Below are 17,076 nucleotides of genomic sequence, written 5' to 3' on the forward strand. Positions count from 1 at the left end.
AAAATATAAAGTAAAAAGGAAAAAAACTTTCAGTACCATGGTCAGCGACAGGACAGCTTACGCGCAAATGCCCAGCATTAAAATGAAAAAAGTTTGAGTTATAGACTACAAACGAATATATAAATTATTATTATTATTATTATTATTATTATTATTATTATAAGCCCATTATCGACTGCATAAACGTATAAAAAGTTTTAATGAGGTCGGATTCTCGGAACAGAGCATTAAATAAATTCATCATAAACTTTTATTTCAAATTATTTCAAAAAGCATTTCGCAGTTAGTTCCTTTAAAGATTTATTCTCTTTAGTTTGAAGAGCACTAATTAAAAAATGTTTTACACTAGCAGAAGTATTTTTTGAAAAAATAAAATATATAATAATTTTAATTGCTCGTGTGCTAACTCGCATTGACAAACAATATACGACGAAAGCTAATTTCTGACACATTAACTTACAGGAAATAAAAGCCTGTCCCTGAGAGGCCATGGCATTGTGATTAATGTGCAACAACAGAAAATCATAGTTCTTTTCAAAATGAGATCCAATAAGCCCCCGTCAGGTGGTGTATCTTTCGGCTCATCATCTTGTGATGCATTACATTTCCTAGATCATATTAATAAAGTATACTAAGGAGTTGATGTAGAGGGTGATCTTTATTGGGTAACTTTTAATGAATCAATTTTTTTTTTTTTTTTTTTTTTTTAAATGTGTACAGTATTCCCTCAACACCATCCCTGGCTTTACACATTACAATTGCATTAAATCTCATTTGTTCTTACTGAAAAAACAGTAAGAGGAAGGCAGAGGTATATACTCTCAAGACATTAAATAACATAGATTTTATAAGTTTCTAAATCACCTTCACTTACTAAAATGTAATGTAAACAAATTGGCAACAAACACATTTATAGGCTAGAAACCCTATATAAAATGTACATTTTCCATTATTGCCAAATTATTGGTAGAACGGAGTACAAATAACTGAGTGAATAGAAAAAGTACTGAAAGTACTGGTCTCAACAATAATTACATGAATAACATTTTCAAGAGATCCCCAAATTCAAGTAATATCCAGGAATTTTACAAAAACAAACAAAAGTATGACATCATATTTTTTTTTTATACAATGGGAGCGTTTTACAATAATAGGGCCAATACAATTTTTTTGTATTTTTGCAGCCAACCTCGAAAGTTCTAGGAAGTTTATTGAAATGAATTGCATGTACACATTTTGTAAACCTAAAATAACTGATGCATTGAATCAAGTGTTCAAGTGAATTGAATGTTCCCAAGTGTGAGGTATACATTCCATTTGGTGCTTCTCAGTTAATAGCTCTTCATATGCGCTGCTCCTTTTAGTCCGCTTTAAGTCCGCTTTAAGCTTCCACATCCTTTGCTGTCCAGGAAGTCTGTGGAACTCGCAAATAGCAGTTCTCTGAACACTGGTGTTTATGTGGAAGTGAGTCTCGGGGTGAAGTACTCCAGGATCTCCTTGGTGCTCGCCTGGCCATTCACCTGAGCTTGGAAGGCCACAAAGTTCCTCAGGGCAAACAAAAGCTCATCGTGTTCTGTGGGGGTAGCATGAACGGCAGTAGACTCTCTCTTCCTCTTCCTCTTGTCTCTGGAGTTAATTGAGGTGATTCCTGGCCTTCATTCTAGCAAGGAGAAAGGATGAGGAGAGAGAACCACACTCCTCCATGCCCTCCTTCACCGCTGAAGTGAGCAGCAGATCCTGGCTTCTTTAAAACTGACTTCTTTATAACATCTGCATTCTATATAAAAAATAAAAAAAAACATAACATGAGTGCTCAACAACCGTTTATTATTCTTTTGGGGATTCACAGGATAATGTATTGACATACCTCGCATTTCTCTGTTGCTTTTGCGGTTGTCCCAGATGACTGAGACAGAAGTGAGTTTTTCTTCTGCCCAAACCTTCTCATAAGAGCAAAACGGATGTTAAAACAGCCTCATATTATTAATACAATTTTATAATGTAACAAAAATTTTCAGAGCTCTCAGCGCATCCTTCAGAAGAACCCTGTTGGCTTCAGCTTCCACAAGCACATAGTCCGGGTTCGATGCCTCCATGATGGTGTCATGCTTCATGACACAGCGTCTCCCTGATTTTTTAAAGAGTTTGGCGAGAACATAATCGTCACTCTTTTTCTAATTTTTTTCCTCCTCCTCCTTTTCATTTTTCTGTTTCTTGTACTTCCATTTCTTAACCAGGTGAAAAATGCGACAGCCCTCAAACTTGTCATCTTCAGAGTGCTTGAGCTTTTTATGCTTGCGCATGTGTCTGTCTGAGGGTAACGTGTCCTTTTCTGGCATCTCAAAGTACCTTTTCTTCTCTCTGTGCTTTTGAGGGCTATTTGCAGGAGAATGATCTTTACTAGTGCTGTTTATCAAACGATCAACAGTGAGATGAGGTTCAAGATTATTGTTCTGTAACCCCGAGGCATTGTTGTTTGACAGACCGTTGACCGAGGTAGAGTTTCTGTTTTCTGACAGAGTTGTGGTATCTTGGTCTTTAACACAAAATGCAGATGAATGAGACAAGGAGGTCTTGTGTCTTTTTGGAACCTGCACATCTGACCCTGTGCCTATGAGAGAAAAAAAAACATTTAATAGAGTTATCCACACTTTCAGGGGGAAAAATAAGTGCTAAAACTGTACCTTCAGGGGTAAAACTGCTTGTCCACTGGTGCAAATAGGGGCAGATGTGGCGGTTAGAGAGTTGGACTTGCCTAACCTGAAGGTCACAGGTTCGAGTCTCTGTGCTGGCAGGAGTTGTAGGTGGGGGGGGAGTGAATGAACAGTGCTCTCTTCCACCCTCAATACCCATGGCTGAAGTGCCCTTGAGCAAGGCACTGAACCCCCAGTTGCTCCCCGAGCGCTGGATATATAGCTGCCCACTGCTCCAGGTGTGTTCACGGTGTGTTCACTTCTCACTGCTGTGTGTGTGCACTTGGATGGGTTAAATGCAGAGCACTAATTCAGAGTATGGGTTACCATACTTGGCAAATGTCACGACTTTCAAATATCAACTTTGTATGTTATTTATCCCTAAATGGTTAAATGTAGTAACTTAAGGGCTTATATTATTACTTTAAGATAATAATAAGCATCTTTATGGGGTACTTGAGGTAAAAAGTTGTCTCTTTAAGGGTACTGCCCCAGTTTTTTTTCTGACAGTGTACCAATAAAATGTTTTTAAATTGTATCTACATTGCCTGATTTCAGCACATGTTCTCTTTGTGACATCAGCCAAATGAACAGACCTGTTCTTGCAAAGATAATACATTCAAATTGTTAATATATCCATGAATTACCTGCAAATATTGCACTGGTTTCTGTTCCCTGGGAGCCGTCAGGATTGCTCAGCTTGAAAAGTTCATAAATGTCATTAGACTTGAAAAACCGCCTCTGCTTAGGATCCTTTAGCACTCGGTCGGTGAGAAACAGTTTGAAGATTTGTCTATGGAAAGAGACAAGAAATACTACACTTTAATACTGTCATTTTTTTTAAATCATCGTTATGATATACCCTAGTCCCACATTTCCTGAATTATTTCCTTTATAGCCTAAACACTGACATTCCACAATCTCACCCTGCTGGATGGTTTATCTGCTCAACAAATGCATAGTGTCTCAGGTTAGCTTGAAATTGCGAAATTAATATGCAAACAATCCCGCTCTTCACAGTCCTTTCGAAATTCCCATCGCCTCCCTACAAATAACCCACTAGTCTATGACAGCCTTTAGCGACCAATTAGCAAATCATGTTGATATCTAATTAAAAAAATAATGCATTTCAATTACTGTCTATTGAGCTCCTGCAGACAGAAGTAGGACATTATGGATTATAATAGTCCTCCTTACTATTATAAGCTCCATCTCAGTGCCCAATCCTAGGAAACTAACCTGTGGTAAATCTTCTCCTCAATTGTTCCAGCTGTCAGCAGCCCGTAAACCATCACCTGCTGCTTCCGCCCAACCCTCCAGGCATTCTCACGAGCCTACGGGAAGAGGTCAATAGTTCACATCAATAAAGATCAACACTGAATGCTTCAAGCCAGAATCGTTTACATTAGATATACAGCAAGAACATGCATTCTGGATGCAAGATACTGCTTTGGCCGACCTGAGTGTCCGTGCTGGGCTTCCAGTCTGGGTCATAGATTATAACCCTATTGGCTCCAGACAGATGGACTCCCAAACCACCAACTCTTGTTGTCAGGAGGAAGATGAAGATGTCTTTGTTCTGGAAAGACACACACACATTAAAAAAAAGGTTGGTTTAAAAGCTCCTTAACCATCACAGAGAGCGTAAAACAGGCACGGTGATCATGTTCACCTGGTTGTACTGAGTGATCAGAGGCTGCCTGGACGCAATGGTAGTAGTGCCATCCATTTTGAGATATGAGAAGCCATTCTCCCTCACAAACACCTCCAAGATCTCCAGCATCTGTGTGTGTGGGAGAAATGGTTTCAGACAGAGCATTGAGAACAGGATTAGTGCTAATAGGATTAAGTGAGATTAATATTACATGTACAGAAGTACCAACTGTGTGGGTTTTAGGTTCTCTCTGAAGCCAAATCTCATTTCTATTGAACAAAGACAGCTGGGTCCTGACAGACACCCTACAATGCAATAAGATCTCCTAATGAATTCTATTAGAGGGCAAAATGACATAATAACTTTATTGGTCCTTTAGTGGTGCTGCTGGAGATAGTGAGAGTGCAGCTTATCCATCAATACTGTTGGTTTATTTGCACATCTTTACTTCAGCAAAGGGCTGATGGATCTATTTGGATGGATTTGGCTAAAATTAACCATGTCAAACATAATTGTGGTCCTGCTATTTTTTTCTACCCTTTTTTTGCACTCCTTAGTAACCTGCCTGGACTGGGTGAAAAGCAAAACTCTGTGTCCCTGTCTGAACCACAGGCGCAGCTGTGACTCCACCACAATCGTCTTCCCAGAGTGTTTCCAGTAACCAAAGTGCTCTTCCTCGGTCAGCTGATATTCAGGGATGCCTCAGAGCAACCGCGGGCCGCCTGTGAACAGATCCGGGTGGTTGCAGATCTTTCTCAGACCCATGAGGCCTGAGAAAACCTGGAACCACAGGGTGAGGAATTGAGATTAATACACCGGATGGATATGTTAATACATTTAATGGAGGGAGAAAAACAATTCTCTTTCCTTGTAAGAAATAGGAAACACAAATCTTAATATTAATAAACCTGGTTAATTTAATGAAGGTAATTGACCAGAGCAAAGTAAAGTCTTTTCCTTGATGTAAATGCGGAAGTCTTTGCATTATATATGTGGCTTAATGGAGTTTGTGACCACATAAGAGGGGTTTGTAAACTGCTCTGCAACCCACAGCTTTTGCCTCCACAAAACACATTTGGAGAATTGTGATGAATAGTTTGTATGAAGGAGCATCTCCTTGCTGTGACAATTCACACACAAAGAGAATCAATAGATCACAGGGACTGTTTTTCAATGCAACAAGCATCATCACAGCTGTATAAGGCTTTCACAACATTTACACACAGATTCTGCATGCTTGTGACAAAGTAATTATCAGTAAAGAAAATTTATCTGTACACATATTATGAATATAAAGTAAAGTTCAAAGTCCACTTTTACAGTTTTCTATCTTAACAGTTTTTTCATTACACATTGACATAATCAGCATAACAAATGCATGAAAAGTTAGTAAAGTGAGTAGCTATACAGTCAGAGCACTTTTTTTAATCTTATGAATATTACCAGACAAAAAAATTCTTAAATCTTTTTTATTATTATTTATTCATTTTTTATGGTAAAACTTGATTTTGAGGTTTAAATTAGACTTTGATGTAAAAAATCGCACTGCTACAGTTGGAGTGTTCAAACATTACACTACGCAAATTCCAGAAGCTCTTTACACACTGGTGTTTTACACATAGATCTATTACCTGCATGTTTCAATTCAGAATCTGATAAACCTCTTTGGAGTCCAGAAAATTCTGGTAAACCTGCCGCTGTTTTTCCGTCAATCTGCAGAACAGGACCCGTTCAGACTGTAACATGTGTTTATGATTGGATGAAAAGCAACATATATTGTATTATTCAACAGTTAAAACAACAGTAGGAAGTTTCAATGTTTGCATCTTTCTGATCTTCTAGAATTGCTTGGTGACAAAGCTTGATGCTCTGGCTTTATTTAGAACTATATATATATATTTTTTTTTTAAAAACAGACTGGCCAAACTGTGTCTGAAATGCAAGTTACTAAATGTAAGATACACAGACAAACAGTGGAGTATAGATTTATCTGTTATATGTACTGTGTGGACACCTGTTCATTTTTGTCAGGTAAAAAAAGTTTTGCTTTCACATCAGCCTTCATTCTTCTCAGCAGGTAAGGGTTAATTGTGTCACGAAGAACACAAGTACTTTTATAGGCTGTCTGGACTTTAGGAATAAAAATTAAAAAATAAATACCTTAACAACAAATCAATGACAACATTGCCCCCAACAAACTTGAGAGTACAAAGACTTAAAGTCTAAAATGGCTTGTGACAATAAAGATCATGCTTATAATGTTAATAATGCTTTATTTTCAAATAAATGCTGTTTTTAAACTTTATTAATCAAAGAATCCTCAAGATTTGCACCAGTTTTTGCTAAAAGTGTTAAAAGTGTTTTGCTAAAAGCAGCAAATCAGAAAATTCGAATTATTTCTGAAGGATCACGTGACACTGAAGACTGCAGTAATGGCTGCTGGAAATTCAGCTTTGCCATCACATGAATAAATTACATTTTATAATAATAATAATAATAATAATAATAATAATAATAATAATATATATATATATATATATATATATATATATATATATATATATATATATATATATATATATATATATATATATATATATATATATATATATATATATATATATAGTTATTTATTTTATTTAATTTTTTTACTGTATTTATCAAATAATGCATCGTTGGTGAGGATCATTCTTTCAAGACAACATTTTTATAGACCCCAAACTTTTAAAAAGCAGCATATTTGTTTTAACGTTTTGCAAGCAAACACAGCAACTAAAATCTATTTATATTTTTGGCTGATTAACAAGCATCCACTTCAAAACACTTTATGAAATGCAAACAAATTTGTGAGTCCTGAGGCATGTCAACAGCCGCTTGTTCTCTTTCTCTCCTTCTATCAGCAGATTGACACATTAAATATTCATAAGAGTGCTGCTGGACTCCAAGGGGGGCTGCACTCTTTTATCAATAATGTTCTCCTGATCCAGCGTTAGGCCAAATGCCATTTAGCTGTAATTTAAAGGGGTTTTCAGATCAAAAGAAAGCCTACAGTTGAACCACAACACTGCAGGGCATACAGCGAGCCTGGATTAGGGCCCATTTGAGAGGACAAAAGAGAGAGAGAGATACAGAGTGTGAATAAGTAGTGATAAAGCATATGCTTCAGTAAAGAAGCTGGCTGCAAAAGTGCTTCAAACCTTTCTTCCTTCTAGACTTGTACAGCATAAATCTTTTTCTTTTTTTTTTACAGTTAAAAAAAAAACTTTCACTCCACAATTTCATTTTAAATGGTACAGCAACATAAATTCATTTTTTTTTTAAGTACAAACATTACATATAGTTCCTCTGTTTATAAAGTTATTAAAAGCTGCATGAATAATTCCAAAAGGAAAATCTTAATTATAAAAAAAATCTTAAAATCAAAAAGGTTTGTAATCTTCATATTTAAATTCTGAAACCCAGTTTTTTAAAAGTAGACTCAGAATATTTCACAAATACACAAATGGATGTTAGTTCATTTTTCATGCTTATATTTTGGTGCAAAGAAATACATAATGCATAAAGTGTAAATTCTAATTGCACGATTGTAAAATCTTCTCTCATTTCTCAAATTAATATCCAATAAAAACAAAATTTATGAACGTATGAGGCTGGTCAGCAGGACTGTACAGACAGCTGGGAAAGGAGAGAGTGCCATGAGTCAGGGGTTAGCTATCTACAACCATTTAATAACATTAATAATTAGTAAAGGTTTTTATTATTGGCAGAGGAAACATCAATAGCCTTTTAAAGCAGTTCGGAAATGAAATCCATAAAGTAAGTGTGCTATTAAAAAGGTTTCCTAATAATGGCACATCTAGATTCCATTCACCATACAGCCATCACTATGCTGTTAGAAGGTTTTTATATGCCTTTGAATTAATACAGGCACTTCTATCTCTGTGTAATATGCAATGTGTCCTGCATTCATTATGCTATTATATTTGGTGTAAATTATAGGTTTATATATGAATAATAAGAGAATTTGAACTGCATTGATCAATAAGCTCTGGGTAATGAGTGGTTCACCTGCACTGGAGACGCATTAGCGTATCCTCCCATGGTAATGGGTATGGAGAACTACTCCATGAAGACAGACAGAGTCCCCAGCTTCCCTGGAAACACAAAGTCAAAAAGCGACCTTAGCTCTTTGAGGTTGTTCTGCATGGGTGATCCAGAGAGGATAAAATGGTGGGGTGTCCGGAACTGAAAAAATCAGTGACAATCTGATCATAACTTACAAGTTGATCAAGTAATTAAAATAGTTTTAGACCATACCTGTGCAAGCAGTTAAATACTAGTTGACAATAAAGCCCCTTTTATGATGAATTTGGTTTTAAAGCTCCATTAGCTTCAGTTCATTCAATATCAAATCAAAGTGTGCGAAATTTCCAATTGATTTTTTTTTTTAATATAGCAATCAATAGAACTGGAGCTGGAACTAAGATCGTTTCTTTTAAGGTCTTCTTTTTTGTTAAGGTCTTGTGTTCTTTTCAAGACCTGTGAGACTTTAATTGACAGCTTGATTTTAAAATAAAGGTAAAATTTCTTATAAAGAAAGCAAAGGTCACCTGCTTGCATGCCATGGTAACCCTGGAATTTTGTGGCCCTCATCCAGGATGACATAATGCCAGTCGTACTTCAGGATGTAATCTTGCATAATGCAGCGATATGAGTAAGGAGTGATGAGGATGCCATGACTGGCCACTATTTCTGGGATGAGCTTTTCCTGAAAATGAGGAATAAAGAGGTAAAACCTAACAGAAAGTACACTCACTAGCACAACAATATCTTTTTTGGCTGTTAATTAAATAGAGGAAATTGCGATAGGTTGCTGGTATCAGGCCTCTGGTGATAGCGTCTTCATCAGAACTAGTCTATATATGTCTGCTTTGATGTCTCACATGAACGGTCTCAAGTGTGTTCCAATTATAGACGTGCAAAGCGACTAAGTTCTGTTCCCAGAACCCCCCACCCCCCACACATTTTCTTTTTTTTTTACTTTGTAGCCAATTAATCAGGTACATATGCTCTACAGGAGTGTTAGTGTTAGCGTTGAGGCAGTATCATTAGGTGCCAACGCTGCATAAACGTTCCTCTGTCTCTCTCCAACAAGCTCTTGAGACCAGCTCTCCACCTAGAGGGCAAAGCACGGACTGCCAGACAACAACCCCCATTAATCACTGTGTCAGGCAGGATGGGGAGGGGGCAGTGAAGACCAGTCACAGTAAACACTTCTCAGCCGCCCAACAGCAGCTCCTGCTACCTTAGCTTTAATTAATTTAACATTTCCTTGGAGCCAGTTCGACTGCACACACTAGAATATTTGCTGACAAGGGGAAAATCTCACGCTGGCATAAACGTTACAGGCCGAAGCGACACAGTTCATCTTAATCTTGTTGTCATGTTGCTTCTTTGGATGGAAAAGTTTGGGTGTTGAGATTATATACAGGATGGAACAAAGCAGTTTACATTATGGAAGTCTAAAGAATGAATGTTCTCATCTCCAGCAGAGTGTGAATTATATTTTTGCTGGTAAAGGAGCCCGTGTCGTGGAGGACAGCAACACGGACTGGAGGCCACCAAGTGTGGACCTCCTTCACCCACTGATGCATGACTATAGCTGGACATACAATGACCATGGGTCCCAATCCAGCATACCTCCATGAGAGGAGAATGTGGTTACAACATTGGAGAAACTTTGGGAGTTTCATTACTAGTTTCAGTACGTACTTGTTTTTTTAACATGCGACCCGTCATCTGGTTTTCATATGGGGTAACAAAAGCTTTCAGTTTATTATCATTCCCACACCACTTTCTTCATCAGCGAAGCAAATGAATGAATGAATGAATGAATGAATGAATGATAGATAGATATGGTTGAAAAGTTTGGATCAGTATGACTTTTTTTAAAATAAAGTATACATTTATTTTTAAAAGTCTTACTGACTAGAACTTTTCAACAGTATAATTCATTCACTCATTATTAAGTAAGGATACAGTAAATTTATCAAAAGTGACAGTAAAGACATTTACAGTATAATGTCACAAAAGATTTCTTAATTCAAATAAATGCAGTTTTTTTCCTTCAATCAAACAAAAATAAATAAGTTTCCACACAAATATTATAGTTTTATTATTTTTATTATGTTTATTCAGCACTAAAGTAGTATATTAGAATGTAGGAATAAAACACACATATTATGTGTGTGTGTGTATATATAATATGTATATGTGTATATATAATTATACATATAAGCTATGTTGTGAATGGCAGTTTGCAGTCTGGAATGAATTTGTTACTACAAAAAAGGCAGTGTACTGCAAAATAATGTTAAGAAGTTGCTGTTCAGAAATTATTCTGTTTGTTTTAGTGTATCAAAAAACAGTGTAGCTCAATCTTTCACTGAACTGAATCCATCAGACTTGTTACTGAATCACCGTCTCACTCACTGAACAGGAAGTTAAGTTTATTTTCAGTGGTGTCATCTATATCACAATGGGGCAAATTACTTTATTTTACAAATTTCATTACTGGCTTTTTAGCCATACTCCTTTTTGATGAAATCCACCTAGAAAATGTTTTACTTACAATTACTCACATTAACTTAAAGGTGATGAACCCCATGAGCTTACGCCACAGTTCTGCTATTCCTCTCTATGTGAGTGTTCACTAAAAGAGATGAACTGACAAAATGCACTAAATGGCTTTGGGAGCATTACAGCTTGATATGATATTCCGGATTGTGAAAGCCATTGATAGCGAGCCATAATTGAGTTTGCAAACAATCAATTTGTGGATGGGCGACGCCAGACAGCTTATTGACCATCCAGGAGGGCCTCCACCCCGAGTGTGTATGGCAAGAAAACCAAAAAAAAAGTAAAAAGGCATTACGTTAAACATGTTTAATAACATGTTTCATGTTTAATTTTCCACCCTCCTTGCCCAACGAACAGTCTCTCTCTCATGTCACGTCCTTGTTTCTCCTTTGATGTCGCCACTAAGAGAATTAGAGGAATATCATAATTGAAACGTCTTTAATAATTCACGCCAAACCTCTCTCCACCAGCAATCCAGCTGCTGAAATATTCATTGCAATCGAGACTCTGAGTCTGGGAGGGGTGGGGGAGACGGCTGACGTCTGTGTTTATGTGTGTTAGTGTTTATGAGTGTTTGTACACATGTATGTGTGACTGGGTGGCTGATGATGATGATGATGATGATGATCAGGTTTTGGAAAGGACAAGACAAAATGAGGACAGATAGTTGGACCAATTTTTATGGAAGCCCATTTAGCCCATTTATATAGATAAATAGATATACTGTAAATATATACAAAAGGTTTTTTTTTTTTTTACTCTAAAGTTTACTCTTTTTTTACCCTTCTTTCATGAATACAGTAGATAAACAAACTAAAAACATATGACCATGTGGAGTCCCTTGCCTGTAATTGGAGCCACGTGTTTTCAGCTTGCTGTAACCTGTCTGCTGATACCTGGACAACAAAAGCAAACGTTTTGTCGCACAATATGCAGCCCCAGAACAAACACAAACACAGTGGCTGATGAATTAATCATAGGGCCATTATCACTATTGATTCTGGATTAATGGGCCATAAGTGTTGCCCAATAGAAGTGCTGTAAAACACAACTAGAACACAACAGCCGAGTCCTTCTTTCTAAGTCTAAAGCACTTCACCCCTCCCCCTCATTTACAGCTCAGCTTTCGGGACTCATAACATTTCTGTACACAGTTAATATTTCACATTGTATGCGCATGTGTAAGAAAACAAGATTTATTCTTGACAAGATTGATTCTTTTCTTTCATTATGAGAGTATGTGTGATTTGTGTGACACATACCTGAAGAGTTTTTTCCAGAGAAAACAAGGCATTTTAAATCCTTCATCAAATTCTGCGTCACTCTCTTGGGACTCTTTGTCACCTGCTTCTCTCTTTGCCTCTTTTTCCCGAAGTCTTTGCCTTTTCCACTTCCTGCAGGAAGAAAAAAAAACACAACAAAATCATTACTGGCATCAGCTTGAAGCCCTTTGATGCTGAACATCATCACTGACCATTCACTTATACAGACCAATCAGCATTAAGCATGAGTAGTTGTTGACCAATATATATTAGCCTTGCCAATATTTGGCCTTTTTCAATTATCCCACTTTTTTTTTGGATGATTTGTAACAAGTTGATATCAAACTAAGCTGAGCTACATCCAGTTTGCCGCTATGTCACATTCACTGTGTACTGTATGTAAAATAAGTGTTCCCAGTGCACACAGACTTAACAGATTACAGGGTGTACTTAAGTCAGTAAACTTTTAAGTCATGTTTTAACTATTTTTTGTATTTGTGAAATATATTAGGATTACAGAATCAAGAAACTGCTATCAAAAGTATATATATCTTTTTTTTTTTTTTTCATAATTTAGTACATATCATGTGAAATATAAATTTCACTGCAGACTGTGCTATTAACTGTCTTCATATTTAATGTGAAATACAATATCATATTTATCTGCTTTATATTGGCCAACAACCACCCTGCTCTCCATGATATCAGATCAAAAAAGTTCATACTGGTCAACCACTAAGCACAAGGCTACAGTTCAGTAGCAAAGTGACTCAAGTAGCTGTGTTGCACGTCTAAAATAGAAACGGACCACCGGCTGGTGTGGACACAGTGTCACGTTGAACGACAGACCCCACAGACATTTCCCATACTGAAGACTTCACACAACGTATTTGATTAACAATCTTAAACTAAAACAAGTCTACTTCTGACATTTAAAATGTGACTCTGTTAAAGATGCCTCTTATGGGAAAGTTTGCAAGGTACCAAAAGTCCCCGGCCTTGGTTTTTAATTTCCTAGCCAAAGAACTACAGACAGAAACCGAAGAGAGAGAGAGCGAGAGACCTTTCCCTTCGTCTGCCCTTCATTCCAGCGGCCAGATTTAATTGACCCACTTCTGGCTTCAGGGAAAGCTACAGCAGTTAGTGGCAGTGTCGTCAGAAAGGCAAATTAAGATTGATACAGACAATTAGGAGTTTGAGCTCCCCAAGAAAGGTACACAGAGAGGAGTGTAGAAAAAAAAATCCATCTTCATTTGGGGTTGGTCCTGTCACTCCGCAATGAAACTGTTCCCTTTATCTGGGGCTTCCGAGACTGCACTTGTAATTAAGTCAAGACTAAGCATTGGTTCAGTTAATTACGTTTTCCCCCCTTTATTCCACCGTTCGGCATTGCGCTCCACCATAGCAGAAATGAGTGGCCACATTCACATTTAAACCAACCAGAGCGGAGAAATATGGAGAGAGAGCGTATGCCAACTCAATTTGCTCACTATAAATATGAATGCATAAATCTTGTTTGGTTTGCTTCCATCTATTTGCACGTTAACACTGAAATAAATACATGCATACCATAATGAGAAAATATGAATAGACATAGAATTTGCTTAGTCAAGGAACAGCTGCCAATCTCATCAATGGATTAGGTTATCTGTTCTAGCATACATGCTTTGCAAAGTAACTAAACTTATGAATGGTCTTTGACTGTAATGATTGGCACCGTTTATGAAATGATGGATTCAGACTAAATTTACCTAATCCTTTGCCTGTAATACTCAATATCTCCATCATCTTTACATTTCTTGACTTTTCCTCCTTTCTGAGAGTCTTCAACCTCTGAGCTGCTAGGGATGTACTTTTTGCTATCGTCCTCCTTTTTGGGCTTCCTGGTTTTGGCCTGGTTCTTCTTCTTGTATTCTTCAACTCTTTAAGTTGGTATTCTTTATCTTCATCCACCGGGATCCATCAGCTCATCGCTCGGGACATACTCTGAACCCTCACTGTCGGACATCTGCTCCCCATCGCCTTTCCTTCTACTGGCTCCGGGCACCTCCTTCTCCACATTGGGCCTGGCTTTGGGGTGAGCCCTTCGGGGGCGGTCTTCTGGAGCTTATGCATTCGCTTTTGGAGCTTCTTATCTTCGCTGGAGAGCGATTAGTTTTTTTGCTGTTTGCCACCTCTGGTTTTTCCTGAGTGCTTCTTAGTGATCTTCTTCTTTAAGATGGGTCTCTTCCTGCTATGTGCTAACATGGCTTGGTCGGCAAGGTACTTGTTGAATCCGGAGTTCTCACTGAGCATAACCTTTCGAGGCTCTTTCTTCTCTTGCTTCTGAGGGACCCGTGAACCGAAGTGGGGCATGTGACCTGTGCGGATGAGCTCTTCCCATTCAGACTCCTGAGCTGGCATAAGCATGCTGCCCAAAGTGGATGGGCCTGGTACTAACAGATGTAAACAGTATAGAATAGTACCATTGTTAGGCACACAAAACCATATTATAGCAAACATTGAAAGAAAGACAGTAAGAGAAATTAAATGATATATGATGCAGACATTTTGTAATATTCTGTTTAAATGTGTAGAAAGTGTTTTTTTCATGAATTAATCAAAGAAAACTTTACAAAACAAAAACATTTAAGTGTAAAACATGTAATTGTATATATATATATAAAAAAAGATTGCTCAGCAAGATCAAAAGAGCAGATGCTCCAATACATTTAAATGTTAAGGGTAATAATGCACCTAAAGCTTCTGAAAGAAACTGTGCTTCAAACTTACCTTCGTCATCCTCAATCAATAATTCTGCCTCAAGCTTCTTATCCTCTCTGTCAATCTCTTCTGCTTGGCTCTGATCTTTTTTAATTGCTTCTCCTGTAAAACACAACAGGCTTCTTAATAAGGATTTTCAAAAAGCAACACTTTGAAATATTATAAGTTCTTATCTAATTAGGAAACTAAAGGGAAAATATATTTAATATAATATAATTATAATAATATAAATTATATTTAGCTTAAATATCAACATTGAAACTTCATCTTTTGACATAGATAATGCACACTGTTTAAAGATCAATGATGCAAGCATTATCGTTTTCTTTATCTGGCTCTGCTTTGGCTGCTGCATGGTTTGCCTCCTGACTGGCCCTGTCCACTTGCTGCAACACACCTTGCTCGAGAACATCCTGGTCTTACACATCCACTCCCAATCCCTGCAGCTCAGCAGCCTGAAAGTTTCGATCCACTGACTGGATAGCCTTACGGTTTATCTGGAGAAGGGCCTGGGATTTTCTAGGATTCTGTGACCCTACATTCTCTGGACATGTAGCCGCTGGCTCTTCCTAATTGCTTTCTGGGATGGAAAGGCCACTGTCTTCTTGGACTCCAGAAGTAAGGGCGCTGACAGGGCTGTACAGGGGAGCCAGGGCCTGCTCCTTGTTACCTTCTACTGGTATTGCCAAGTAACTGTGAACAAGGGTCGTCTAAGACTGTAACCTTTGGATATGTTTGATTACTTAGACATAAAAGTAAACGTATTTGAATAACAGAGAAACCGTTGAGTAATATAGCTTACATTAGAGTATTACATAGAGTATAATACAAAGAGTATTTTTCTGTCATAAATATCTCTTTAAAATGGTGAAACATATGTCTTGTACAATTACACTGTCAGCTACCATAACAAAAGACATACATGATAACAGAACACTACAACAGCTAACTTACTAAAATTAAAGTAACACACAATAACAACGCGATACACCGATTCATTTGAAGACAAATGTGGTTATATTGATATTTCATTTTAAGTTTAAAATTATTTAAAGGGGGATGTATCTAATAGTATAGGTTTGTGTGCTAAATGCTAGCATATTATTATTGTTGGTAGCCTTCAACTTAACTTTTAAAAAGCACAATAACAAACAACAAACCTTCTCAACGACCAGACTCTTTTATTTATTCGTTTAACGTGAACTCCATTAAGATCTCGTTTTAGGTTTGCTGTGTACTACTATCTAACATGCGAATCAATCATATAAAAACAGGAATCAATGTATAATTAACTGTGAAGGGAGAACGTTTAAGGCACCCTGAAAATGTCACCGGCTGAGGAAACATGTCAAAATAAAAGTCAGTAGCGGACGCACAGTGAAAAGACAGCGAATTTATTTATTTATTTTTTATAATAAATATATGTTGTGCAGACATTAATAATGATAATGGAATAAAGGCCACCAGAGTTAAATTATCTGTATATATATACAGATGTATGTATACATACATACATACATACACATATATATATATATATATATATATATATATATATATATATATATATATATATATATATATATATATATATACAATATAAACATGTACTTTTTCCGTGAATGAATGAATACATAAATAATAATAATAATAAACAGATCTGAAAACACTGATCACGAAGCACACCCAAATATTTAAATTGTATTGTGTTATCATGAATTGTACATTATTTACATTTTTTTGAATTCTGAGGCTTGCGTTTGTTTTAGCATGAGTGTAATGTTGGTGGATAAACTGTAGATGGCGGAAGCGAACTGCTTAATATTCCTCCCCTTCCCTAAACTCCTAAACTTCCCTTACTGCCTCCGAACTTCTAGAGCTGCAAAGGCCGTCATGTTTAAAGACTAAGGGAAAAACATGGACGTGTGAAGCATCCAATAAAACCTGCAAGTATAATAGTTTTATACTGCGTTTTCCAATCCTGTTTTATCTCTTATCTCAATGGCCCTATTATAGAATGAATGACACTGTTTGTGACAAATCAAAGCAAGCGATCAGGAAAACA

The 17,076-nt window shown here is 36.9% G+C and overlaps 1 protein-coding gene and 1 pseudogene across 2 annotated transcripts in view; one reads left to right on the top strand and one right to left on the bottom strand.

The window, feature by feature from the left end:
• LOC132156539 (transmembrane protein 72-like) overlaps positions 1-17,076 on the top strand; it is a 144,254-nt gene that overhangs the window by 43,496 nt on the left and 83,682 nt on the right. The window contains exon 1 of one of the 2 annotated variants that reach the window (XM_059565503.1): positions 16,924-16,961. The exons of the other annotated variant lie outside the window; for it this stretch is intronic. Coding sequence (XP_059421486.1) covers position 16,961 — 1 coding nt within the window. The 5' untranslated portion in view covers positions 16,924-16,960. Of the gene's footprint in view, positions 1-16,923; positions 16,962-17,076 lie in introns of those variants that run through there. 2 annotated transcript variants of the gene reach the window in all.
• Positions 700-16,906, bottom strand: LOC132157540 (DNA excision repair protein ERCC-6-like; annotated as a pseudogene).

Source organism: Carassius carassius, chromosome 14, assembly GCF_963082965.1.
Source record: "Carassius carassius chromosome 14, fCarCar2.1, whole genome shotgun sequence".
NCBI classification, from domain to species: domain Eukaryota; kingdom Metazoa; phylum Chordata; class Actinopteri; order Cypriniformes; family Cyprinidae; genus Carassius; species Carassius carassius.